Genomic DNA, 27,475 nt, shown 5'->3' on the forward strand with positions numbered 1-27,475 from the left:
TTGATAATTATCAAAGCTAGATGATGGGTACATGAAAAGTGTATTATATTATTATTATTTTTTTTCCTTTTTGTCTTTTTTTACTGACCGGTAACGGGATCGCAACCCTCGGTGTCGCGCCCATACCGGGGACCGGCAACGGGATCACAACCCTAGGTGTTGTGCCTGCACCGCGCTCAGCCAGTGAGCGGGAACTGGTCTCCACATGGGATCCGAACCCTCAGCGGGAGCGCCACCGCGCTCACAAGCGGCGCACTCTCCAGTGCGCCACCGGGCCGGCCCCTATTATATTATTTTATTCTTTGTGTATGTTTGAAATTTTTATTTTAAAAAGTGGCTTTTTTAAAAAAATATCCATTTTTATGGCAACCGTTGTGGACTTTCTGGAAGTCATAACAATTTTTTAAAATTGTTTTCTGAAAAGAAAGATTTTAAATTGTTAAATGTGTATCTAAATATGAAGTATTTTTATCCTGAGTAGGACTTTTCTTATAAATTAATAAAACAATCTCTTTTTAAAAAAAAAAAAGATACCATAAAGAGTGAAGAGACAAGTCACAAACTAGGTGAAGATGTTTGTAATACATAGAGCCAAAAAATTCATATCCAGATATTAAGCAAAGAACTTCTAAATTTTAATAGGCAGTTTCTTAGATATATCAAAAGCATAAGCAACAAAAGAAAAAGATAGATAAATTAGACATCATCAAAATTTTAAAATTTTGTGCTTCAAGGGACACTATCAAAGAAGTGAAACAACCCACAGAATGGGAGAAAATATTTACAAATCATGTTTGTGACAAGGAACTTGTACCTAAAATGTATAGAGAACTCTTATTACAATTCAATAATAGAAAAAGGACAACTTGATTTTTAAAATGGGGAAAGAATCTGAACAGACATTTTGCCAAAAAAGATATACCATGCCAATAAACATATGAAAAGATTATCAACATCATTAGCCACTGGGGAAATGCAAATCAAAACCCAGCAGGATACCACTTCATACCCACCAGAATGGTTATAATTGAAAAAAGACAATAGCAAGTGCTGACAAGAACCTGAACAGATTGGAATCTTCATAGACTGCTGGTTTGGATGTAAGATGGTACAACTGTTTTTGCAAACAGTTTGGCAGTTCCTCTAACAGTTAAACATAGAGTTACCATATGACCCAGCTAATTAATTCCACTCCTAGATCTATACCCAAGAGAAATGAACACACATGTTCAAACAAAAACTTGTACATGAATGTTTGTAGTAGCATTGTTAATAATAGCTAAGAGGTAGAACCAACCCAAGTGATCATCAACTGATGAATGGATAAATAAAATATGGTACATATACACAATGGAATATTATTCTGCCATAGAAGGAGTACTGATGCATTTGACTGATGCATGGGCCCTTAAAAACATTATGCTAAGTGAAAGAAGCCAGTCACAAAGGACCACATGTTGTATGATTCCACTTATATGAAATGTCCAGAATAGGCAAATCTATAAAGACATAAAGTAGATTTAGTGGTTGCCTATGGCTGGGGCATAAGAGGTGTAGGGGGTGATGGCTAAGAGGTATGGGGTTTCTTTTTGGGTTAATGAAAATGTTATAAAGTTGATTGTGGTGAGGGGTGCACAACTCTGAGTATACTAAAAGCTGTTGAATTGTACACATTAAATGAGTGAATCGTATGATATGTGAATTGTATTTCTTTTTTTTTTTCCTTTTTGTCTTTTTTCGTGACCGGTAACGGGATCGCAACCCTCAGTGTCGCGCCTGTACCGCGACTGGCAACGGACGGGATCGCAACCCTCGGTGTTGCGCCCGCACCGCACTCAACCAGTGAGCGGACTGGTCTCTATATGGGATCCGAACCCTCGGCGGGAGCGCTGCCGCGCTCCCAAGCGCCGCACTCTACCGAGTGCACCACCGGGCCGGCCCAGTGAATTGTATTTCAATAAAGCTGTGTAGGGGCCAAGGGAATACATCCCCTTCAGCCCCCATAAGGCTCTCTGAAAAATCACAGGATGAACACAGATTAATATGAAGAAAAGGCATACCAAATTTTATGTCATAGTTTAACGTGACACAGGAGCCTCCAGAATAAAGACCCAAAGATACAGGGAAAATTGTCTGTATTTATGCTTAGATTCTGTGAAGCAGGCACAGCCATGTAGAAATATGATTGGACAAGAAAAGTATGCTCTAATGCTAATAGACTAAGTGGGGAAACCCAGTAAGGCCTGTCTGTCCAGATTCTTCTTGGCCTCTCTGTGTAGCATTCATTCTTCCAGGGTGTGGGGCAGGACTCTTTCTGGGATCTGGATCTTATGACCTACAAGCAGACAAGGTAGGTCAGAGAATATCTTTATGGCCCGCTCCAAGACAGAAAAGCAGTGGGGTAGGATTAGTATATCTATGACCCACCCTGGGGAAGAGGGATTCTAGTTTCTATGGCTTGCCTCGGGAAAATGAGGCTGAGAGACAGGCGGGCAGGAGAAGGTCAGAAGAAAACTTTGCTTTTGAGGCTGCTTCTGAGGCCTTCACTTTGGGTTATCACTTTCTGGACTCCCACATCTGTTTTTTAAAAAATCAGTGAACAACTCAATAGGAAAATAAGCAAAAGGCAAGTCCAGGCATTTTACAGAAGAAGAAACGTGCATACAAAATAGATACTTGAAAAAATACTCAACCTCATTCCTAATCAAGGAAAGGCTAAAACTGTAGTGGAATACCATTGTATACTCACTTGAATCACTGGAATGTTAAGCTTGGGTACTACTGGTTCTCTGCATGTAGAGGATATGGAGAGGAGGGGGAAGCTCATCTGCTGCCAGAGGGAGGTGAACTGGTTCAACCACTTCGGAAAATAAGATGGCATTATTTAGAGAGTTGAAAATGCAAGTATTTATGACACAGCAATTTCCCTCCTAAGTGTATACCCAAAGAAATCATTCAGTTGTGCACTGAGATCATGTATGAGAATAGTTGGCTGGCCAATTGGCTCAGTTGGTTAGAGCACTGCCTTGTAGCACCAACAGCAAGGGTTCAGATCCCTGTGCCAGCTGCAAAACAAAAACAAAAAAATCAAAAGGGATAGCCACAGGAGCAGTATAAGATTCAAAACCATGTAAAACTAAACAATATATTATTTAGGGATATAAGTATATGTAGTAAATACACCTGTTTTTAAAAAGCAAACAAGGGAAGGAGAAACACAATCCAGGATACTGCAAAATGGAAAGAATTAGGAGGGTCTAACAGACGCAGGGTAATGTTAAGTTCCTTTTCTTAAACTGGATGGTGGGTATAGAGATGTGTCTTGTGGGGGTGGGGTAGAAGGCAAAGTATTATGTGACAGCCTGAGATTGGGGGAAGATTTAGAAAAACTCAAAAGCATACGTGGAACAGTTTTTCCATGCAGTTCGAAAATGCTAATAATGCTAACCCTGAGTTTCTAGAAAAGACGAACATATTTAGCATCTTCCATTTGAGAAGCAAAAAGGATAAAATGTCTTTATCCAAGAAAAAGAAAAAAGAGACTAAGAGAACTACACAGAAAAGAAACAGCAGCAGAATGGGAGCGTTTTTGAAAGGTTTCCAACAAAAGTGGTTAAAATGAAGAGTTTTGTACTTCAAGGTGAGCTTTATTTATTTGGGCCACCATTTCTTTATTCTTCAGGGATGTTAAATAAGCCAAACATTATGTGAATAAGTAAAACCCCAAGCTCTCATTTCAGTCACTTAGTGGTTGACTTTCTCTTTTTCAGATCCTGCTCACACTAAAAGATGAATCACAAACACACGGAGGGAGAACCTATCCACTACTCCCAGGTGTGTGGCTGAGGGTGAAGCATCCACCAGCACTGCAGGGGTCCATAGTATATTTTTGCTGCATCAGAGTCCCCAAAGCCTCCAAGCAGAAGTGGCAGTAGATGGTCACCTATCAGCCAATCCAGACTTGTACTGGGACAACAAGAAAATAGCTCCTCCAGGTTCTAATAGAACTTGGCAGTGGGGACATTCAACTGACGCATTATATACCCTTTCAGAGCACACGTGTATCTTTTACCTTCCCTTTTCCCCCACCCCAACCTGCTTAGGTCTTCTCTGTCCCTTTCCTGCTACCGCACAGAGATAATATAAAAGAGGCTCTTTGGCTATTTGCATTTTGCTTCCTCTTCTTTTCCAGATTGCGGTATTAAGCTTTACTTTCTTTGTACAGGCTTAAAATCCCAACATCATTATCTACCAAAGTTGTTCTTCCCTTTCTGAGGGGTCTTGGGGGAAGGCGGGCTTATATCACAAGTTTCCTAGAGAGTGGAGACAAGCCGGGTGTGCTGCTAACAACATGAGCCAGGGTGAAGGTGCCCTTTGGAATTACTCAGTTCTGAGATTAATAAAGTAATTCTATTTTTATATTCTTTTTTCCCTTTTACTAATTTCCCAACAGTCAGTATTCACAAACAACACAGAAATAGAACCAACTTTTATTGCTAGGCAAGTTCTTAAGATTCCTTTTAGAAATGTGAGCTATAAAGAGATGTTTTATTTTACATTTTGTTTCAGCAGATCGTGGAACCAGCCTTTCCCCAAGGGCAGCTCCCACACCTGGGAAGCTGGCATGTGCAAATGTCTTCTTTATCAGCCCACAGCAGGCCGGCTTGCCCACAGTGTGGTCCCCCAGGGGCCTGTGAATCTGTATACAGTTGCGCATTGCTTACCCAAACAGTTCATCCAAATGATGTGGCACAGCCCCCAATTGCTCTCCACTTGACCCTGTGCTCTCTTGCTTCCTCACCTATCCCAGGTCCTATCTCTGGCTTTTACTGGAGAAAAGATTGAAAGCCAGCCCACAGAGCCCACTGAAGAACTGACTTAGCTGCCCTAGGGAGTTATTGGGGGAGAATCCAGAGTTGGGGGTTTCTTCATCAATGTCCTATAGATTAAGCATTGAAATCCCAAAAGAAAAATGACACCCAAAAAGGCAGAAAAGGGACTTTATTGCCTTCTTAGTTAATGAAAACAAAGGTTGGGCACATTGAAGCTTTTTTTTTTTTTGCTTGCTAAGGATGAGGTCTGTTGGTTGCAGGAGAGAAGAGAGAATGTATTACAGGTGTTCCTGAAACTTCTGGATAGTAGTTTGAGGATCACCTTAACTGTCTGCTCACTTGGTTGTGAGTTGGTTCGGAGACAAATTAGATTCCTGCATAGTCCCCTGCTGATGTGTAGAATTGGAAAATAAGGAGTTTGGGGGGCACTCAACGTATGAGTCTTGTGAAAAGAGATAAAAGGGTATGAACCCAGTAAAAGTACTTTTAGGCCAACTACAGTGCTTGGAATTATTGTAGGTAACCAATCAGAAATTAAATCCTCAAGTTGGTTTCTTACTACGTTCACCGTGTGCTGATCAGGTGCTAAGACCAGACTCCCGATATCTCCCTTCACGTACCCAAGTGCTTTCAAGTCATTCTTACTGGTACTGGACTTCTCTTGGTAATAAACCAGATAACAGATAACAGAATTAGCCTCATATTCTTAGGCCATTTACCACAGTTTCTCCAACTCTCAACTGATATGGGGGATGAGATGAGATTTTCAAAAATGAAGATGTTGGTAATTTATAATGTACAAACCACATTTCCATATGCAGGGGTTCACACCAAGTGGTTATGCCCACAGTTATCTGGAGGTCAAATTCGTATGCTTTCTTCAAATCTGAGCCACTGCCTCTGTGTGTCTGAGAATAATAAACTCTGCAAGAAGGAAGGAAGCACAAACAATAGCGCAGTCTTCTCACATGGCTGAAGGCAGCGCAGTGGGCCCACTGTGAAGGGTATAGCAGGTATAGCAGGCTAAACAATGTATTTGATGTTCGAGAGATTTTCTGCCCTAGATTCCAGTTACCTTTGATTAGTATATGCAGACATGCAATTAAGAAAAAGGGTAATTAAGGATATTCATCGAGTCAGACATACACCTTAGAATAAGGCTTTTACTGTTCTAGAAACAATCTTCCAGAAGATGAAATCATCCAAGATTCCCCAAAAATATTTATTTATACAAAGATTTTGAGAGTAATATTTGTATTTGTCTTTATACCTCAGTCTATGCGTCTGGGGCCAAGTCACTGTGTGGCACATGTGCAGCTTCCCCGAATGCCTCACATGTTGTAGCACCTGCTTCCAGGAACACCAAATGAACACAGGGTCTTGGGAGGGAAGGGGGAAAAACTCATAATGCCCCAAGGCTGCATGGACCCAAAATCCAGATATGTGCACCCTGACCTGGAAAGTATCTAGCCAAATGTCCAAGGGGAAATATGACCAAGGAAGAAGGCGAGAGGAGGGACGCAGAGGGCAGAAAGGAAAGGGTTAATTTCCACTCTAGCTTCTAAGTTCAGCATATCCATAGGGTCCAATATAGATGATGGCCTGGGAAGTACATTATCTGGATTTTCTCCCTGTAACGACCCATGGTGCTGATTGGAAAAATAACAGATTTGTCCTTAATCCCAAGTAGTACAGATACAATTCTGGGACTTTGTCTTGGAAACCTGTCTGAATAAAAATGCTTGCCTTGTGTAAAGTAATCCAGATTCCCTAGAGCACATGTGAAACAGAAATGAGCAAATCTGACCTCAAATCCAAAGTGTCTTCCAGGCTGGCCCTGACCCGGCCATTCTCTGCCCTTCCTCCTCCCTACAGTAGCCCAAATCCCATGGCCACATGCCATATCGACTTGCCTTCCCTCTTCCTCTATCCCCACCACCTCTGTCTACATCACAGAAAATCTGTGTCTTCTGAAGATTTCGGCCTTCCCCTAACCAAACCCACACTTTCTTTACCACAGTGATTCTCAGAGCCAGCAAGAAAGAGAAATGTTCCAAAAGGAAACCTCCATCTCAGCCATTGCCTGGAGCCAAAGGTTGTGGGCTTCAGGCCTCTAGGTGAGGTCTGTTGCTTTTGTGTTTCCCCAAGGGGTGGGCAGTCAGGCAGTGGCAGTTCTCTCTTCTCTCTGTGTGTCGCAGGCAGGGTCTCAGCTACACTTACAAGACTTCACCACCATGTTGGAGAGCTGTTCCACCTTGGGGGTCCTCCCGACATAGTACAAGATGGTCAGGGGTTCCAAGTCCTGGGGCACACAGCAAGGTGAGGCAGATGCTTCAGGATTCAGGGTGTTGTACAGTCCCAGCACCTGGGGAGAGACACATCATTTAGAGGTCAGAAGGCCTGGAGCCCAGGAGCTCTACAAGTTCTACAAATTCTTGCTCCAGAGACCAAGCAAGTGGTCGAATGACCATTGATGCTATTGAAGAGGAATTGCTGGGACATAGTTTGGGTGAGTAACTAGCTGTCATTCACCCACAATGGCAGAATGGAGAACATGTGCACTTGTTTGAGGGTTATCAGTTTAAGCATATAACAATTATTGGGGGACTTTAAATTGATAATGAAATTCTCTTTGCTCTTAAGAAAACACTCCTGTATGGGTCTTCCTGGCTAGTAACTGATCACTTCGGTGAAAAATGTTCTCACAACATTGCCTTGGGCCTTTAGTAAGTGCCAAAGTGTAGGGCCCCAGACTGGAGGCAGTAATAATGAGCTATAAGGAAACACGTTTTGCAAACTACTGCTCTAATTTTGATTCCTCTTGAGGGAAAGACAAGCTAGTTTCAGAGGTTGTGGACTCCTCTCTCTCTCTTCCTAGTGTCTCATTTTAGCTGCTTCTGTATTCTTTACATTGCGTTTCAGAATAACCTTTCTACATTCAAGAGGCTGAAATTATCAGAGTTCCTCAACTAATGGTAGAAGCCTTTCGACCCCAACATTCCTTGCTAACCATGTGCACACATCTCTCACATATAGGGCAGCATGTGACAGCTACTCAATTTCTATGGTACAAAAGTTTTAGGCAAAGCAAATAAGAAATCTTGTTGAAACTATGAAAGGAATTTTAAAGGGCAGAATGTGACTGAGTTGGACCAGGGGACCAGGGTCAGAACCTTTATTAGAAGGATTTTATTCATCCGAGATCATCACTCACTCATTCAACACTCAATCCTTCATTCATTCATTATAACAAGCGGCCCGGTTGGCTTAGCCCCAGTGCACCAGGTGGCATGAGCCCTGCTCCATACCGTGCTGTGGGTTGTGTCTGCACTGCGGAGGTATGGGCAAGGGCCTGAGCAGAAGTTGGCATAGTAGCCCTTGGGTTCATGAACCCACTTCCAGCCCAGATCCTGTCGGAAGTCAATGTAGAGGGGGCGCACACAGCAGTTCTCCTCCAAGTTGCTACAACAAAAAACATTTATAGAAAATCAAATCACCAATAAAAGAAAGTTCACACATGCCCTTAAATTTTCCCTTGGAGTCCTTCCATGCCATCGCAGGAGGTGGATCGAATCAATGGAATCCCAGGTTCAAGGGCATAGAGCTGAAGAAACCAGAAAGGCATTTTCCTGTGTTGAAGACCAGGATCTAAAGGATATAATAGGTAGATAGAAATGCTGCATGACGAAGAGTAAAGAGGCAAAGGTGGCCCTGCTCCCCCCTTTACATCACAAATCAAAACAGACATGAAGTGCTCCACATAAAACCAAGCACTAAATGTTATTAGTCAACTCAGCTTTGCTGGGGGTGTCTTTGTTGTTACCTTCCTAACATGCACCCAACCAGAGAGAAACTCCAAGTTTATGCAGCTTGTACTCAAATAATATAGCAGATTCCTGCTCAGACTAAATCTAGACACCATTTAACCAAAACAAAGCATATCCTTCTATTAGAACCATGATTCCCAGATCACCCAAATGTGATTATCAGGCCCTTCAATTCTGCTGTCTGCAGAAATCCATTTGGCAACACTCCCTGCCAAGTGAGCATCTAGCCTCTGCTTCAGTATCTGCTGAGACATAGAACTTGCTACTTCTAACAGCAGCTATTACCAAAATCTGGCTTCTTGTGGGTCCCAGGGTAAGCCATGGCAGACACTGCTGGTTTTCTATTCAATAACCATTCCCAATCCCCTTCTCCCTTGCACCTCCCATTACAGAGTCTGGAACACCAGATATTTGTTTTCCTGGCCTCCCTTGCAGGAAGGGGTGGTTCTGTGACCCAGTAGTGACTAATTAGAAATAAGAAGTATGCAGGCTTTGAGGGCAAGTTCTGGCAAAGATGTTTGATTATTTATAAGAGTAACAAATGGAAAAGGGAAGCTGCTGGCTCTTCCCCTTCCCCCCTTCTTCTTGTCTTAAATATGGACAAGCTGCCTGGAGCTCTAGCAATCACTTGTGATCATAAGCAAGAGAATGTAAAGCAAACATACTAAACATAGAAAACTGGACAGAAAGCCTATGTCGTCAGTGGCATAATTAAGCAGCCAGACCAACCCTGAGCCTGCTGCTACAGACCTCTTGTGAACAAGAAATCCCATGGGGAAAGTCATTGTTGCTTGTAGCCAAGAGCATCCATTCCTAACTGATAAAGAGACACATAGAAGAAATCTACGTGGCAGCCTCCAGACAGTTGGCAGCAACTGCATGCCTCTCCTATACCTTCTGTTCCCCACGCTCATCCTCCCTAGTTTATTCAGTTGTTCCTCATAGACATGGTTTCCAGATTGAAAGATTTCTCAGTTCATTCACCCAGCTCCGTTCAGGCATCCCCTCCAGCCAAACCAACCTGCTCATGCTCCTTCCTTTACCTGAAGTGTTTCTCCTCCCGGATCCCTATATACCTAAACCTCACTCGTCCTCGAAGACTCTGCTCAAATTCCACACCCTTCTGAGGTCTTTCCTGTGTCCATGAATGAACTCCTTGCTCATAATTGTTAAAGCACTTTACCCTTCAGACTCTATCATGGATGTGATCATTTACCTTTTAGTACAGATGCTCCTTGACTTACAATGGGGTTACGTCCCAGTAAACCCATCGTAAGTTGAAAATATCCTAAGTCTAAAATGCATTTAATATACCTAACCTACAGAACATCATAGCTTAGCCCAGCCTACATTAAACATGCTCAGAACACTTACACTGGCCTATAATTGGGCAAAAGCATCTAACACAGAGCCTATTTTATAATAAAGTGTTGAATATCTCATGTAGTTTATTGAATACTGTACTGAAAGTGAAAAACAGAATGGTGGTATGGGTACTCGAAGTACAGAATGCACATTGCTCTCACACCATTGTAAAGTTGAAAAATCCTAAATGGAACCATCATAAGTTGGGGACTGTCTGTAATTGGTATGCCTGCTTTATCATCCCCTCCCTTATGAATGAGTGGTTAAACTGCTCCTAAATAAGGGAAGAAGCTACGTCTTTTCTATCCTGTATAGAGGCTACCCAATTTCTGAATTAGTTTATTACTTTCTCTAGCTCAGATTTCCTCTGCGAATAGAGACAACCCTATATTCCCCCTCCAGTAGCACCCTTGAACACTTCATAGGGAGCACTTCTTTAATGGAAATTCCTACATTAATCTCCACCACCATCCCAAACACACCCTACGAGTACTTAAAACATGAAAACCATGGAGAGGCTTAAGGCAAGTATCTCTAATCCAAATGATTCTAGCAACACTATTCTCATAGAGTTTTCTTCACTTCATCTAAGAACTTACAGAGTTGGGCTGCAGAAAAACAGGAAGAGATTTGTAAGAGATTTTCAATCTTCTTTCCTGGAGATGTTTCTGAATAGTACCAGGGACCCTCAGTTGAGGGAGGCTTAGGTCTGGGGCCTAACCCTCAGTAGGCACACAGCAGGGCTTGGTTCCCATGTGGGCCCAGGCTCACCGGAAGCAGTAATTGGTATCCAGGGCCCGCTTCTTTCTCTGCACCCCCTGGCCTGGGTTATCAAGCCGGTGCGGGGGAATCATCATGAGGATTAGATGAGGGTTGTGGTGATCCTTCTGTTTCTTGAGGCGCCCCAGATCTCCACGGCCGTGATCATCCTCATTGTCCACACCTGCAGAGGGAAGGAAGGTGACACTCTCCTGTCTAAGAAAGCAAAGCCCTTGGAGGCGTCCTCATCCCATCCCATCACTGCCCAGGAGGAGGGGCAGTGCCATCTGCGAGGAAGGTGTGGGGGCCAAAGGCAGCTTCATTCTAATGTCCAGCTGCAAGAAGGGGAAGGCCAGGTGGAGGCAGCAGTATCAAAGGACTCAGTTATCACTGGAAGAACGCCACTGCAAGATGCCCCCATTCAGATGCCTGCGTGACTCCTGTACAGAAATCCTCCGCAGGCCAGAAAGCCCTTCCTGAAGTGCTTCCTAGCAATCGTCATGGCCCCACAAAGCATCCTATCACTAGGCGGGTACCTGACACATACCTTTGGGTTGTCAGTTTAGATTCCGAGACTTAGAATCTTGGGGTGTAAGTTTCCTCTCATACTCCGAATTGGTCAAGACAGTCTACAATCCCTACTGATAACTTAAGGTGTCACAAAGCACCTGAATTAAAACAGCCTGAATGAGAGCCAAAGAAAAAAGACTTTGGATTATTGTTAACATTCACGTTGCACTTCTAGTTTTTGAAGTGTTTTCATTGCATAATTCAGATGAGATGATAAAGCATAACAACTTAGCAAACAAGCTCTGGAAAGAAAATCTAAATTCATCTGAAAAGGAAAACACCGAATACTGACTTAGAAAGAGTCTCAACTAGGGGCCGGCCCGGTGGCGCAATGGATAGTGCGCCGCTTGGGAAGCGCGGCGGCGCTCCCGTCCGAGGGTTCGGATCCCACATACAGACCGGCTCCCGCTCACTGGCTGAGCGAGGCGCGGGAGCAACGCTGAGGCTTGCGATCCCGTTGCCGGTCCCCGGTCCGGTACGGGGGCAACACTGAGGGTTGCGGGGGCAACACTGAGGGTTGCGATCCGTTGCCGGACACGGAAAAAAGACAAAAAAAAAAAAAAAAGAAAGAGTCTCAACTAAATGGAGATTTGTTTTGTAAGGGACAGCTGCCAGCTGTTGTCGGTCTTCACTGGGGACAGAAACATGAGGAGCCTAATTTACATAGTTACAGGAGGGACTTGGATCTTGGGATGGGGCACTAGTTCCCTAAGATAAATGGGCGACCTGGATCTCAAAGTCTCTTTGCTGAAAATCTTTATGAATGAGATGTTTTCACTGAAGTGGCGAGTCTTTGTCCTAACCTGGCCTGCAGGTAAGGACCCTGAAGGTCTTCTGAGCCCTAAGGTTCTGTGACTAGTATGTTAAATCTTTGGCTTTAAAAAAAAAGGCTCTGACATACAGCCCATGCAGGTTAAGAGGACAGCCTAGGGCCGGGAGCCAAGAGAGGCCTGCACCTTTTCACAGACAAGCCTATGACCTCAGGCGTTCCTCAGTTACCCAAACAGGAGTATAAAAGGAAAAGAGAACTTTCCTGAACTCCAGAGATTGCCAAGGCTGAGTTCCTTGGAAACATATTGGAAAACCAGAAATGACTCTCAACTACTTTATCATCTCTACACAAACACCCATGGACAAACACCCTGAGCCTGAAGCCATTATCCAAACCCAGATGACTCCTGGGCACGGATCAGGGGGGCAACATCTGGAAGGTTCAGTACATAGTCAGGGCACTCATATTCGGGGCCACCAAAGTTCGTCTCTCTCAGTGAAGGGGAACACAACTGTTACTTGCTGAGCATTCCTGGCACTGTATTTTATGTTTGTTACCTCAGTTAATTGCCTGACAACCCTGTGAAAGAAGTACTCTCATCCCCATTCTGCTGGGCTTAGAGAGACTGAACAGCTGGCCTACATGATTTCACTGCTGTTACCAGCATTATATTGTCTTCCAGATGCTAATGTACTCTCTACATCTGAAAGCTGAAAGTCATGCTCATTGCTTTCAGGGTGAAGCAGGATTACTCAAGTACAAAATAGTTAGCTTTCTCTGTGAAGGACCTTGGTTCCTTTTCTTGGGGTCTGGTAGGGAACTCCTGTTCTATCCTGCCCCACTAACTCCCCCAACCCATCCTACCATACACATCCATTTTGTTACCTTTGAATTTGATTTCCATCACCTCATGAATGTTTTCCAGTATATCTCCATTAGGCTGAAAGGTGTGACATGGACAGTGAATGCTGATTTCCAGACCTAAGTTGGACTCTACAAAATAAACCACAGAGTTGGTAAGAAAAGCACTTTATGCAATGGGGAAGTATGCCCACCACCCATGCAAGAGTGGCCCAGGGCCTCTGCTCCCATAGGCACTCCAGGATCTGAGTTATATTGAGTGTCACAGGAGACAGAAGTGCTTCCAAAGCTGAGTGGACCATCATGCACATGTTGCTACCTTCTTACATTATGAATGACCAAATGGCAGCATAAACTCCTGGGCATCATGATGGAGAATCTTAATAGTCATCCATTTTCAGAGGATACTATCTAGAGAAAATTGTTGTGTACCTACTTGGGGCAAAAGGACACAAGGAAAAAACTCACACCACCTAAGTGTTTGTTGGGGGAGGAGATGCTTGAGCCAACCTGCTGAAAAAAGATGAAGGGAAGAGGCAGAGGGACTAGAAGAAACCAGAGAAAGGGAGTAACTGAGAACTTTGGAGCAGAGAGACAGTGATTCGAAAGGTCACAAGTTCAAATGGCTACAAGACGGACAGCTCAGCAATAGAGTTAAAAGTCAGGAATCAATGCTAGAGGTAAAGTCACCTGCAAACAAGAAGCAGAATCGGTCTATGTAGAAGATGTCAACATTTCAGCCAGGGCTATGATTGTGGATAAAGTGGTAGATTCCAGAGAAGATAAGATGAAAATTAAGGTTACATTTGGCAATATTTTCCCTACAGAACAAGGACATAAACAGGTAAAAGTTATTTAGAGGTTTCTTCTTTGAGAATCCTCATTCACCATGATGGGGAAGTTGGGAATGTGGATGGCTCACCAAGACGAACAGCTTGGGAAGATAGTTGTGCAATTAGGGAACAGACCAGAGGAGATGACAGAGGGCCACAGTAGAGAGTCCAGATGCCATGAGCTTGGAGAGAATGAGCACGATGAAGTTGGAGGTACCAGGGTGTGGTGACTGACATGCCGGTGCAAGAAGGACAGCTCTGGCCCTTTGTTCTTTTAGTTGTGGGATCACGTGTTTTGGCAACTAACCAAAATCAAGGAAGCAGAAAAACTGGTAAATGGAGTAGAGTGGAGTGGAATCAAAAAAAGGAAAAAGTAGTTTTGCACAGAGAAGACCAGGTAGGATCTTGTATCATGTCAATTTTGGTGGGTATGACTCAATTAGGGAAGCTCTGTTGATGCTGGGGCAACAGCCAACTGTGGCCAGGAGTAGAGAGGTCATGGGGGATGAATTCCTCTGGGTTCAGGGTCAACATCTCAAGGAGCCTGATTTACTGCTCCCTGAGGCCCCCCAGTTGTGTGTGAGTATCTGACCTTGGGGCTAACCTGGGGTCCACCTGAAATCCGGTGTCATCAGGGAAACCCCCAGAGTCCGGCCTGGCTCAGCATCCTTTTCATGGGCAGAATGGTACAAGGCCAGGGATTCCAGTCACCATTAGGTGGGTCTGGATGTCCCAATCCTACTGGTTAAACATGGGCTCCCTTCTTCCATAAACTCCAGAGCCCAACCAGATTTGTTCTGCTCCAAATCAAGGCTACCTCAGGGACACACTGACACCCGCTGAGCCTGAAGATCTCTGTTTCTGAAGGTTAGCTTAGTGGGGTAGGCAAACCAATATAACACAGCAACTGAGCCCCAGCTGGAAAAGTGAATAGAGACGGAGGCATGAGGAGTGTCCTCTTCGTGGTGTAAGGCAGCTGAAAGAAGGGGCTGGAGTAGCTGAAATGGGCTACCTAACAACACAACGTACTTCCTGTTCAAGGTGGTTCAGGTTGGGCTGGGAGAGACCTGGAGTGGGCAAGTTCTGTGATTCTGTGAGTTAGAAAGTCAAGGTGGAGACAGATGTGTTGGGGAGAGTGCAGGTTAGGGTACAAATGGTAAGCATGAGACAGTGGCCTGGCTTGGTCAACAGAGGACTCAGAGATGATGACAACAATCATCAACATCTGTTGAGCATTACTATACATCAAACACTGCTCTGAGACTTTATAAGCATTAACTCATTTGATTTATATAATAAGACTACAAAGTAAGCATTATTATTATTCCCCATTATACAGATGAGGACACTGAGGCTTAGAAAAATTAAATGGCTTGCCCAAGGTATCCAACCAATAGGTGGTAGTGCCAGGATCCAAACACAGACAGCCTGATGCCAGATCCCACACTCTTAATTGTTAGAGACAAGGACAAAGAGGAGACAACAGAGACCACCAAGGAAGATGCCCTCACATTCCTTGAGGTGCAAAATGGTTGTGTTTTCCTAGTGTCCTACCTGTCCTGAGCCATGTTGCTGGGAGTGCTTCCTGCCCAGCCTTCCAGGGGAGGCCTGACTCTGCATGCAGAGTAGCAGCAAACTGTATGAGCAACACCACAGGGGTATAAGGACCTAGGTCCCTGACCCTGGATAGGGCTCCGGCCAGCTTTGGGACCCAGAACAAAGCCTGCATACCTGGAGCATGTAGGCTCTCAGATTTTTGATAAATGAGTTCAAGACCACATGTGTGACTCAGTTTCCTCACCTATCTACACCACCAATGGCTCCAATTTGGAGCCCATTTGCTGCCTGGTTTGGGGCCATGAACTCTGAAGAGACTCATGAGCTGTGTATAAGTGAAAGCCTGTGTTATGATTCCCCTGTGGGAGGGGTGGGCAGTATCTGGCTAAGTGGGAACTGAAGGTTCCAATGAAGAACTAACCTCAGAACTGGCAGCAGTGGGGATGGTGGGTGGGGGACCCATAGGTTTTATTTTGAAATTATCTTTTTGATGTCTCAAGGAGGATGGAAATCATTCTCAATGCAAACTTCTCATTGAGTTCTGCAGCTGTGAAAATAAGAACTCCTTCAAGTGCCCTGGGCTTCAAAGAAATCCAGGTGGAGCTGATCAAAATCAGACAGGGAAGCTAAGAGATTAATTTCCCCAGCCTCTCCTTTCTGCAGCCATGTCGGGCTCTAGGCGGAGTGCCGTCTGAGTCAGAATTCCCAACAGTGCTGCTGTCAGCAGATCCACGTGGGTTCTCCTAGGCTTTTGCCTTCATGTTCAGTAGCAGGGACAGGATGGAATTCTGGGTACCCTTGGAGCTGGGACAGGATCTCCAGCACACCATCTGCCAAGTCAGCTACCAAATAATGCCCCTGAGATGGGGGCTTGCAAATCTCACAGGCAGGTCACGTGAGTGAGTGAGTCGAGCCAGCAGATGATGCTAAATAGGAACTGCCAGCCTCACTTTTGGGGAGCAAGGAGGAAGGGTGGGACTGTGGGACTGAAGAATGCATACCCCATCTCAGGGGTGGCCACTGCTCATCACTGGTGAATCATTACCAAGTAATCTTCTAATTTTTTAAGAAAAGCCAGAAGTCCAGGTTTTATGTGAAAACTCCTGACTTTGACCACTAGTTAAATTTAAAACAATATTCAGGCCAAGCAGTTTGTGATCTCTGCCTTAGGGCTTTAACCCTTGGTTTCCTAAAACACCAAGGACATGGAAGGATCCACTTTCTTGTGGCTTTGCAGAAGCTAATGATGGTAGAAACCTCTCATAAGGAGGAGAGAAGGAGTAGATGGGACTACCATATGTAACCCCAGCCCACTGAGCTGTCAGACCAGGCGGCACCAGCCAAGTAAAGGGAGAAACACATGAGCATGGTGTCATGAGACTCAAGTTCCAGTCCAGACTGGATGACCATGGTCAACTTACCTCACTTCTCTGGGCCTCAGTTTCCTTATCTGATGTAATAAAAGCTTACTCTTATAAACCATGCTGAAAGTCATGAAGTTCTCTCAAACACATCTGACCCTTAAAAGAGTTCTGTGGGGCATGCAGGGGAGGAACTATTACCTTATTTTCCAGGTGAGGAAACAGAGTGGGTAAGATATTTGGGACATGTGAAGTTTGATATGTCTATTGGGTAGCTCTACCCGGATGACTACCAGGTCTTTCTAACTTAATTGGCCAAAACAGAACCTGCCCCCAAACATATTTTTCTCCCAGTCTTCCTTATTTCGGTAAGTGATACCACGTGGATGCTCAGTTCAAAAATGTAGAAGTCATCCAAGACTCCCCTTGTGTCCTCATCAGCCTGTTCTACTGACACTACCTCCAAAACATAAAAGAAATCCCAAAAATCTCCATATCCACTGCTACTGCCCTGGCCTAAGCCCCTGTTCCTCTCATCTGGGCTGCTGCAATGGCCCCTAACTGGTTTTCCTGCTTCTTCCCTGGACCTCACTGCAAGCAGACAGGTCTTTTAAAGATGTAAACCAACTTGCCTCACCCATATCCCCAGCTCTACCCATAGCACTCCCACAGCTTCTCATCACACTTGGAATAAGTCCTAAAACCTTACCATGGCCTGACATGTCCTAAACCATATGGGGACCCACCCCCACCAGCTCACTACACTCCAGCCATACCATTCTGTCTGCGTGGCTGAAAAACCAAGCTCATTTCCACCTGAGGGCCTGGGTCTCGCTGTTTCCACCCTTCATCTTGACCTTCATGGGCTGGCTCCTGCTGATTGATAACTCAGATCTCAGTGCAGAATTCCTTCCTCAGAGAGACCTTCCTTGAGCATCTAATGTGGACCCTGCCCAGTCATTATCACATTGCCCTCCTCCTGTTTTTCATAGTACTTATCACCATCTGACATTCTTACGTGTGGATATGTTTACTTGTTCATCACGTGTTTCTTCCCCAGAAGAAAAGCCCCATGAGATTTGAGACCTCATCTGTCTTGCTCACTGCCGAATCCCCACCGCCAGGCTCACAGTGAGCATTTAATAAACATTAGTTGAGTGAATAAACGAGGCACACACAGAGAATCAGTGGCAAAGCCAGGCTTTGAACCTATATCTGTGACTCCTCTAATTCTGTCCTCTTCCCTCTGTTTCATCAAGGACCAAGGGACCTGAGGTTCCTCCCGAAATGCTTATCTTAAGAATCAACCTACCTCTTCTCAACAGCCACTCACGCACAGTGTCGGTGACATCAAAAGACAGCCACTCTGCAGTGCCCCGTGTGGGCAGATTCTTGCCACTGATATAGCGCTGTTTGGCGATATGCTCATCTGGCCGAAGTATCTACAGTGCGGAAAAAGGAGTAAATACCGAGGCTAGGACGGAGAGCCACAGAGTATGTCCCAATGCAGGGGGACGGGCGAGGGGAGCAATAGGGAAGCAATGGTTTCTAAATGCCATGTTCTTCGAGTACCTTAGGTAACTCTTAATCTTAACGAACAACATAGATATGGAAGTAAGGCTCAGAGAGGCCAGGAGTCAAATCAAGGTCTGCCCAGTGGAGGCCTGATATGGCCAATGAACTGGCTTTCCCTTCTGTGTGGTTTGTGTCCTGGGAGGGATTTACCTGGAAGAGCTCAATCCTCTGCTCACTGCGCTTGGAGCTGGGGTTGGGCACCCGCAAGACCCGGAATTCTGCTCGGAACAGGTTGGTTCTATTTTTCTCCACTGAGGACACGTTGAAGCGGAAAACCTTGGAGGTAATTCCTTTGGGGCAGACGGCCAGATCGTCTAGGAGATAAAGCAGTAAGGAGAGGCACAGCACAAGTGAGACCTGCAGGAACAGTGCGCTGCCAGTGGACACTCACCAAGTGGCCAGAACACTCCTCAAGCCATCTAGAGGCTTGAGGCCTTAGGCCTAAAGGTAGAGATAGGAGGAAGATTTCTAGGTGGCCCGAGAATCACACACAGTCCTGAGCAAGACCTCAGAGCCCCGGACATGGCAGTAAATACTGGCCATTCAAAGGCAATTGCCCCCTCCTCTCACTGCCTTGATATCCCAGCTCTGGTAAGCTCTCCAGCCTGAGTTTTCCTACTCTTTTAGAAAACACAGACTTTCAAAAGATATTAGCAATTCCCCCTAGCAGCTTACTTATAGCTAGTTCATTCATTCATGTGTTGATTCATTCAGACATTCATTCATTTATCCAACATGTTTTGAGCAAATATGTGCCAAGCATATCTCACACTGGGATGCAAGAAATGAATAGACACAGCCCCTGCCTTCAAGGGGATTAATATCCAGAGGAGGTTATTTTTATTATTATTTTTTTTTAAAGATGACCGGTAAGGGGATCTTAACCCTTGACTTGGTGTTGTCAGCACCACGCTCACCCAGTGAGCTAACCATCCCTATATGGGATCCGAACCTGTGGCCTTGGTGTTATCAGCACCACACTCTCCTGAGTGAGCCACAGGCCAGCCCCCAGAGGAGGTTATTAATACACAGACCCAAATATCAGGATCAGAGAGAAAGGGTCTTTGGAGAAGCCCAGAAGTGGCTGCAGGAAATCAGAGGAGGGAGAGAGCAGGGGGCACTTCATGGAAGAGGTGATCATGAATCCGGGTGCTGCAGAAGGAGAGGGTTTGAGAATGGGGAGGAAAGAACTTTTACGTGGAGAGACTGCTGGAAGCGGAGGCAAGGGAGGGAGGAAATTCACGTGAGGAAGAGGGACCCAATCGGTGAGTCTGGAGCCGGGTGCAAAAAGGTCAAGACAGTAGATTAGGGTTTGCCTGTAGGGAGGCCCACTTGTCAGACTGAGGGGTTGGATTTTATCCTATTAACAGTAGAGAGCCATGGAATGTGTTTGAGCAGAGCAGTGACATACGCTGTGTTTTAGATCTAATGAAGCAGGGTTTGTATGGCAAAGAGCCTACATCTTGAGCCTGGCAGAAACATAGATGTTTCTTCAGACCAAGCTGAAATGTCACCATCAGCTCCTTTCTCTCCGAGAGTCTCTTTCCTTGACAGCATGTGCCATGCCAGCCTCTGTCACTCTGCTGGCCTCTTCATGCCTGTCCACAAGACTGAAGGCAGGAAATGCTCTTGCCCACCCCTCAGAGTCAGATAAAGGAAAGATCCTGACTTTTCTCTGTCCCTGTACACTCTACAACCTCAAGGTCTGAGCAGCATTAACACCCGGGGAAAAAAATTCTACACAAATGGTAACAATAGCCAGAACTTGAAATTCAAGCTCACGGATGCAGATTCCACACATAAAGGACATGACTGGAATGAGCTCATAATCAGCCAGAGAGATGGTTTAGGAAGTCACGGGCAGGGCAGGAAGGATCAGAGGCCTAGAAATGAGCAAATGCGCTACTGATCTTTAGGAAAGGATGAGTGAGTGTTTCTGGGAATTGCCATCTGGTGAGCCTGACATTGGTTCTTAGCAAATTAATGGAACAGATGTTAGGAAAACAAATGTGTGAATGCCAACTAATGAAGCCCTGATTAATAATTGGCTTTGAAAGAACAAATACTGCCAACTCTTCCTTAAAGCACTTCAGATAGAACCAGAGAGCAGAATCAGTGATAGCAATTGGATGTGTAAGTTTACAAGTGTGTAACCCTCTGGACATGGATAAGCTACTTGGACTGGCAACGCTCTCAAGGATGGACAAAGCTGGGTCTTGAAGGAACTGTCATCAATATGGCTTCAGTTATAACAGCACCTCCAGTAACAGTCTGCAAGAGGGCATGAAGGGAAAGTCAGTGCAATGTGCACCTTGCTGTAAAAAGGGGAAGGGGGATGGAAAAAGGCACCTGCCAGAGGGGTGCGTCAGAATGGAGTCAAGGTGGTGGGAAGCCAGGAGACAGGGAAAGCTGGAGCTGAGAGAGTTCTCAGGACACTCCAGTGACCATCCCTCCTTGGCTTCTTCCAGCCCATCAATCATCCGTTCCCTCAAATGGACTCCTCTCGGTGAGACATTTAAGGCAATTCAAAGAAGGAGGTGGGAAGGGTCATTCTGTATCCCTTGGGATCTGTAGATTTCAAATAGAGTTAGAAGAACACTAGGAGTCATCTAGTGTGACCCTTTCCACATGTCCAGAGGGTACTGGCTGGGGTCACATGTGAGTTAGTAATTGACACTAGCAAGTGAAACTAGAACACAATCATTACTGATTAAAAAAGAATTGCCTGGAGAGAAAAGAAAATGTAAATATAATCTTGACAAGTTAAATCTGCTGAGTAATGATGTTTTAAATAATGTTGGAATGAACCAGAGTGTAAATAAGTAAACAAAATGTAATAGCACCTTCTTACATTTTATAGAGCTTTTATTAACTCATCTGACCCTTTAACAACCCTTGAGGACAATGAGAAGATGGAAAATTTATCATTCTACAAAGGAGAAAAACTGAGCGTCAGAAAAGTTATATGACCTTCCCAAAGTCACTCAGCTAGTAGGTGGCAGAGGTGGGATATGAACCCAGGTCTTCTGACCACACCTCATTTATCAAAGCAGAGTCTGGAAGGGGGACCTGGGAGATCATTCGTAGAGAGATGGTTTCATTAACAAAATGTGGCAGGATTGCATGAAATGGGAGTACAGTCCCAACCTATGTCTCAGACAGGAGCCGGTTGCCAGTCAGTGTGGTTCTCAAGCCATGCTTCTGCAGAACACTAGTATTGGGAGCTAGAGTAGGGGTTCTACCTTTACAAATTAAATTATGACCAACTTTTTCCATTGCACAGAAAAGTATATTGATGAATGTAATTTTATCTATTTTACTTTAGCAAGCAAAAAAATATGCAAAGAATATGTAGAGTATTCCTGGAAAAACCTGGAAAGAGTTGACCATGTTTAGTTAACTGCCTTTTAAAATGTTTTCAGACACCAGGGCTGCTAGGTTGCTTGTATACATCATTTCTGCTGGTTCCAATGAAGGGACTACATAGGTCAGTGTGCCATACTTCTCAACACTGCCTACACATTAGAATCACCTGGAGAGCTTTAAAGACAGATCATTACTGTACGCACTCCCCAGCAATTCTGACTACAATGGAATGAGTGGGTCCACAGCATTTTTTTTTTTTTTTTTTTTAGATCTCCAGATGATTCTAATGTGTAGCCAGGGTTGAGAACCGCAGTTTAGTGTTCTGCAAAGGGTACCATGGCTTCCAGTTGTTCTGGAAGTTTGAGAAACTACTGCTTTAATGGCTTAAACTTTAAATGGATCAATCTTTAAAATGTCAATCCACTTAAACTTTAGACATGTTGTTTAGCCAATGCATCATCTTTAAAATTTATTAATTAGAAGCCCATAAACATTTTCAGCTCGTGTTAAAAGTTGGGAGATTTCACAGAAAGATCCAGATTTTCTGCTCTTCTGGGAAATGGTAAGATATAGATAGTCAAGCTGGACCCACATTCCAGACTGCAAAAATCAGCAGGAGCTGAGCAGTGGCTGCCACTTTTAACAGGGCACATGGGTTCCAGGTCGCCTCCCTCCCCCTGCCACACACACCTTACTTTCTCCATGATCCAGAAGCCAAGTGCCTTGTGCAGTTTATCATGATGCTTGGGCCATGGCTTTTCTTCTAGATCATTTACATTACCTGCCTGTAGTCACTTGTGTCTGCAACCCCTCTAAGGAAAGACTTTGCCCTAGTTCACTAAGTCTTAAGCTGCAGTGTGCTTAAGAATCGACAAGGAGCTTGTTGAAAATACAGATTCCCCAGGACTCCACCCCCACCCCATGCTGATTCTCTAAGGGTGGGGTGGGGCCAGGGAATCCCCATTCACTTCTCCTCTGGCCCACACTTGGAGAAGCACTGACCTACTGTGCAGAGGGCACTAGCGCTCCTAAGGAGTTCTTTCAATGCGAAATGTCTTTTAAGTTTCAGAATGAACAAAATCTACATTTAGCAGCCAGAAAAGAAAGGCTAATATGCTGAGTTTTCTTTGCTCAGGAACTCTGGGTCTCCTGGTTGTCTTAGCTCTTTGCTAAAAACAAGTCTCCCACCAGACACATATCATTACAAGCCAGAAGATAAAACAACACCTACACTGATGATATCTTGGTAAGAAGGATGACAAAAGAACTAAAAAAGCTGTATCCTTCCCCACCACATGGGACAGAGAAAGTCTCTACTCACTTTCCATAGCAAAATCCTGGAGTTTTAAAAAGAGATTACAGAGTCTTGCCCGTATTCCCCAGCAGAGGCTCTGTTGAATCATCCCAGATGTAGTTATAAAATTCTTGCAGCTGAAAATGAGTTTAGAGATCTTCTCTGACTTTACAGATGAGGAAACCGGGACTCAGAGAGGTGACTTTTGCATGGTTGTGGTTGCTTAACCTACTTGAGACTCTTCATTAAATGAAACCCTTTCATTGAATTTGGGAGAACACTTGTGGCAGTATGAATCTTCTGACCTAAAAAATAGGCGGAGCAAAGAAAGAATAAATCCCATTATCTCTACACAATCTGCCACCTGAGTTATTAAGATAATACTTCCTGTCCCCTCCTGCTTGGTCCAACATGTGATTCATTTATGTTGTAAATCAAAGTTCCATCAGTGCCTACGGGTTAGAGGTAGGACACAGAATGTGTGTTTTACACATACATTAGTGCTTAACAGCTGTCCTTTTTGGGCAAATTACTTAACTGATCCAACTTCCAGTTTCCTCATCTGTAAAAGGGGGAGTTAAGGGTATCTATATGACAGGGCAGAGCCAGAGGACCAGCCCTGCTCTCTGGTGTCACCTTGGTGCCCTTTTTCCTGCACCACTGGAAGTTATTCCTTGCACTTTCTTCTCCACTGGGTAAGGGAGGTGGCTGGGAGTGATGAAATGTGGAAGATAACATGATTTCATTACTTCCCCAGCAGACGCTCTGGCATGGATACACTGCCAGTGCCCCACCACAGACCCAGTGCCACCCCTGCCCTCTGATGGCTCTCTGCTCCTGCTAGCATGTGTTGGGCATTTGCATCTGCCCTCTGTCTTCTTTATAATTAGTGTGTCCTGTGTCTCTGCCTCTCTGCAGGCTCAGCACCTGGCCAGCTGCAGGGTAAGCCCAGATCCATGTCTGCTCAGCCTCCATGTCACCTCCAACAGCTGCAGAGTCTAGGCCTCCTTCCTGTTTGCACCTGTGAGCCTCTGTAGCACAGCCTGTGTTCCAGTGGGCACTGGCCCTTCCTCAGCATCCCGAACAGCAACCTGCTCACTGTGCCAGACACTGCTCTGTGGCTCCACGGCCACCCCACCTGCTGCAGCATGGAAGCTTCCCAAAATCTGTGAAGCCCTGCCCTGGCTTTTCCCAAGGCTGTCCACTATTCATGTCCTGAGTCTCTGGACAAAATAGATGTCCACTCGCACCTGCCTGGCCTTGCATCCATCTGGCTCATTCATTCTCAGCTCAGGATTCCAGGCTGGGTGGGCCATCGTTACTCAGAATCCCTCCTCCCTTGGACTCCTCCTCCTGACCCGGACCTTCAAGGTCCAAGTCCTGCCCTCTTGTCCTGGACTCTCCTCAGACCTCTCCTGCCGGCCTCCAATTTCCACCCTCCTCCAACGTTTGTGGCCACTATCCCCTGCCTTGAGGGGTGCCCAGGGAGTTGGAGACTCAGCCATCCAGCTGCTGGATGCCTCTGGGAACTGTTGGATCCTGGCAGCCCCAGAGCCAGCCCCACCCTGGGCAGGGAAGACCCCAGGCAGGGAGGACCCCAGGCAGGGAGCACTAGTTCTGCCTCCGCCTCCAGCCTCCGCCCCACACGGTAGCCACATCCTAAGGAAAGGCGCTCCAGGCAGCCACAGGAAACTGGAGTGGGAACCCCAGGCCAGTAACTGCAGGCTCCGCCGCCTGGCGTGGCCAGCTCCGAATGGGGCCTTTTGCACCTTCAGCCAGAGCTGGTCCACTCAGTGGCACCCACTCCTGTTCCTTCCTTCTCTCTAGCAGGTTCCTTCCAACTCCTGCTCTTCACCCCGCTGAGCACCCTCACCCTGCCGGCTCCATCCCACCCTCCCACCTCCCAGGTGGGCCTGAGCTAAGGTAGTGAAGGCGGCGAGGACACCTGCTGGTAGGAAAAGCAAACGGAGCCTGCTCCCAGAGTCTGGCCCCCAGTGGCTCACATTCCTTTTTCCTGGGCTGTCAGTTTCTCAACATCTGCCAAATTTCTCTCTCTTGTATTGAGGTTTTTTAAATCCCCATTCAGTAAACACACATGACTTCCACACGTGTACAAACACACACAGACGTCTCACCCAGAAGCCGCCCAGCTCCTCCGCACAGACGGGAGCGTCCCGGGAAGACACACTCCCAGACACATCCCGCAGCTCCCACGGCCCCCTCCTGCCCACTCCCCTGTGACACGCAGACACAGAGGGCCGCCAGCCTCCTCCACATCCAGGCCACAACCCTGCTCTCCTGCGGCCACCGGCCTGGAAGTCGCCCATTTTGAGCACGAGTCTATCTACTGTACAACACAAGACTACACAGCACCCTGAAGTACATGTACATGTGAACGTGCGTGCATCCCCCCCCCCACACACAGCTCACATGGGTCACGTGTGTGGAGCAGACTGAAGGGCCCAGGCTGCAAGAAGCTCTTGCCTGGGCTTCAAGAAACGTGACAGACATTAAATTGGGGCAGGTACACTTCTTCCCAAGAACTGGAAACACTGACCCGGAGACGTGTATGGGGAGTTATGAAAAGCAGGGAGAAAACTGAGGTCTCCAGGCTGTAAGGGCCTCGCGAGCCCGGCCTGCCACTTTATGGCCCCCAGATGCTTAGAGTTACCAATATGATCACATGTGCGAGAACACATATGTTTCCCTATACTGCACGACATAAATCCAAACTAAAATCAGTCAAGGATGTGATGGGGGCTCAGCGAGCCCCTGGGCTCCGGGGTTCCTGGCCTCCCAGAAGCGCCTGGCTCTTCCCAGAATGGCTCTGTCTCCTTCTCCCCACCCACCTACCCATCCCCAACAGTGCATCGTACCTCCTGAGCGGTGGTGCTGGTGACCCCCTGGCACCTTGCTGTGTGGCCAGCACTAGGCCCCCCTCGCTGGAGCTCCCTACTCCAGTTCAGACCCTCTGAGCAGACGCCCCAGCGAGAATTTGGACTTACTGTGCTCCGCCAGCCCCTGGATCATGTCGAATTTATGGATCTCTTTGGCGTAGTATTCCGACTCGGTGTTTTCCTGAGTGCAGCCTTCCTCCCTCTCCCCCTGCATCTCCTCCAGCAGCTCCCGAGTGCTGTTGTAAAGGGCCAGGACCTGATAGGGGACGTGGGTCATCACCGATGGCTCAGGGGGGCTGGTGAGCCTGAGCTTGCTCAAGATCTGTCCCCTAATGGCTTCCACCCTCTTCTTCTTGATGTGGCCAAAGTCCAAGGTGGTGCAAGTGGACAGAGAGAGGCTGACTGTGGCAAAGTTCAGCAAGGCCAGGACCACCAGAGCCCTTTGCAAGTGCATCTTCATGTGCGAGCCCGGGAGAGAAGCCAGGGGGGCGGCGAGGCCTGGAGAGGAGGAGACCCCAGCAGACGTGCAGAAGGAGGGAGGAAAACCAGGCGGCCTCCACAGATCCCAAAGACTGAGGCTTGGCAAGAAGGTGCATGAACTCACTGCACTGCGAGAGCTTCAGGACTTCCAGGAAGCGCTGGCAACCCTGAGGACGAAGCAGCGGACTGTGTGCCTTGTAGCGCTGGGGTTCTTGTCCATGTGTCTAAACAGGTTTTGCTGGGCTCTGACTCCCAGCAGGCCAGGTGGAGGGCAAGCAGAGGGCTGGGAGGGGTGGCAAGGCAGCTGGGAGTGGGAAGGGAGCTGGAGTTTTTCCTTAGGTAAAAATAAATAGAGCGGATATCTGATATTGCCAAACGCCTCTTGGCGATGGGGAGAAAGTAGATATTTTAAAAAAGAAGGAGAAGGACCATGACTGGGTCCCCAAATCAAAATCCTTGCCTTGCCCTGAAGGAGAATAAGAAAAGAGAATGGAGAAGAAAAGAACAAAAAAACTTGTTAAACAACAAAAAAAAAGTCAGATCACCAGTGAGTAGGTGGGGAGAGGCAGGGCTGGGCAGCTGCTGGCCCAGCTAAAGGTGGGGGCAGTACAGGACACACTTGTCTCTCAGGCACTCCATTCATGCTTTCTCTTTTGTTTACACTTCCTCGGGGGCTCTCTAAATGACTTTGTTCACGCTGCCTCTCGTCTTCCTTGGCTGGGATGCTGGGTTATGTGCAACTAGAAGGCAGGGAGGACAGGCCTCCGGAGAGCAGCCCCGATAATCCACTTGGACGCCCAGGGTCACCAGCACTTCAGCTTGTCTTCTCCCTCAGCCGTGATTTCTGTCCCCTGCTGCTCTTTAAAAAAAGAAAAAAAGGAGAAGAAAAAGAAAATAGAAGCCGGTTCGCTGCACGCCTCCTCCGGAAAGCTGTGACTCTGGGCGCGCAGGCTTCTTCCCTGTGTCCGCCTGCCTCGCTCCCTGCCTTGGCCGTGGCGCCCGCCGGCCTCCCTCTCTCTGCCTCTCCCTCCGTGTCATACACACACATGCACACACACTGCTCTCTCTATTTCTCTCTGCTGAAATTTTATCCCTCCCTCCCATGACGTCTCGGGCCCGGGGTGGG

General features: G+C 46.3%; 2 protein-coding genes across 3 annotated transcripts in view; one reads left to right on the top strand and one right to left on the bottom strand.

Annotated features, from left to right (window-relative positions):
- TTLL5 (tubulin tyrosine ligase-like family, member 5) overlaps positions 1-4,419 on the top strand; it is a 281,382-nt gene extending 276,963 nt beyond the window's left edge. For both annotated transcript variants that reach the window (XM_008567069.1, XM_008567070.1), the window contains one exon: positions 3,771-4,419. In XM_008567069.1, the coding sequence (XP_008565291.1) occupies positions 3,771-3,793 (23 nt within the window). In that variant the 3' untranslated portion in view covers positions 3,794-4,419. The remainder of the gene's footprint in view (positions 1-3,770) is intronic.
- A 567-nt stretch (positions 4,420-4,986) lies between these two features.
- TGFB3 (transforming growth factor, beta 3) lies at positions 4,987-27,438 on the bottom strand. Its single transcript, XM_008567072.1, has 7 exons — positions 25,978-27,438; positions 18,463-18,626; positions 18,050-18,179; positions 13,011-13,118; positions 10,796-10,967; positions 8,141-8,294; positions 4,987-7,197 (listed from the first exon to the last, which is right to left on the bottom strand). Exons 1-7 carry the CDS (start codon positions 26,327-26,329, stop codon positions 7,039-7,041), a joined length of 1,239 nt encoding a protein of 412 aa, XP_008565294.1. The 5' UTR covers positions 26,330-27,438; the 3' UTR covers positions 4,987-7,038.
- Positions 27,439-27,475: the final 37 nt, after the last annotated feature.

The sequence above is a fragment of the Galeopterus variegatus genome, unplaced genomic scaffold, assembly GCF_000696425.1.
Source record: "Galeopterus variegatus unplaced genomic scaffold, G_variegatus-3.0.2 Scaffold290, whole genome shotgun sequence".
In the NCBI taxonomy this organism is placed as follows: Eukaryota; Metazoa; Chordata; class Mammalia; order Dermoptera; family Cynocephalidae; genus Galeopterus; species Galeopterus variegatus.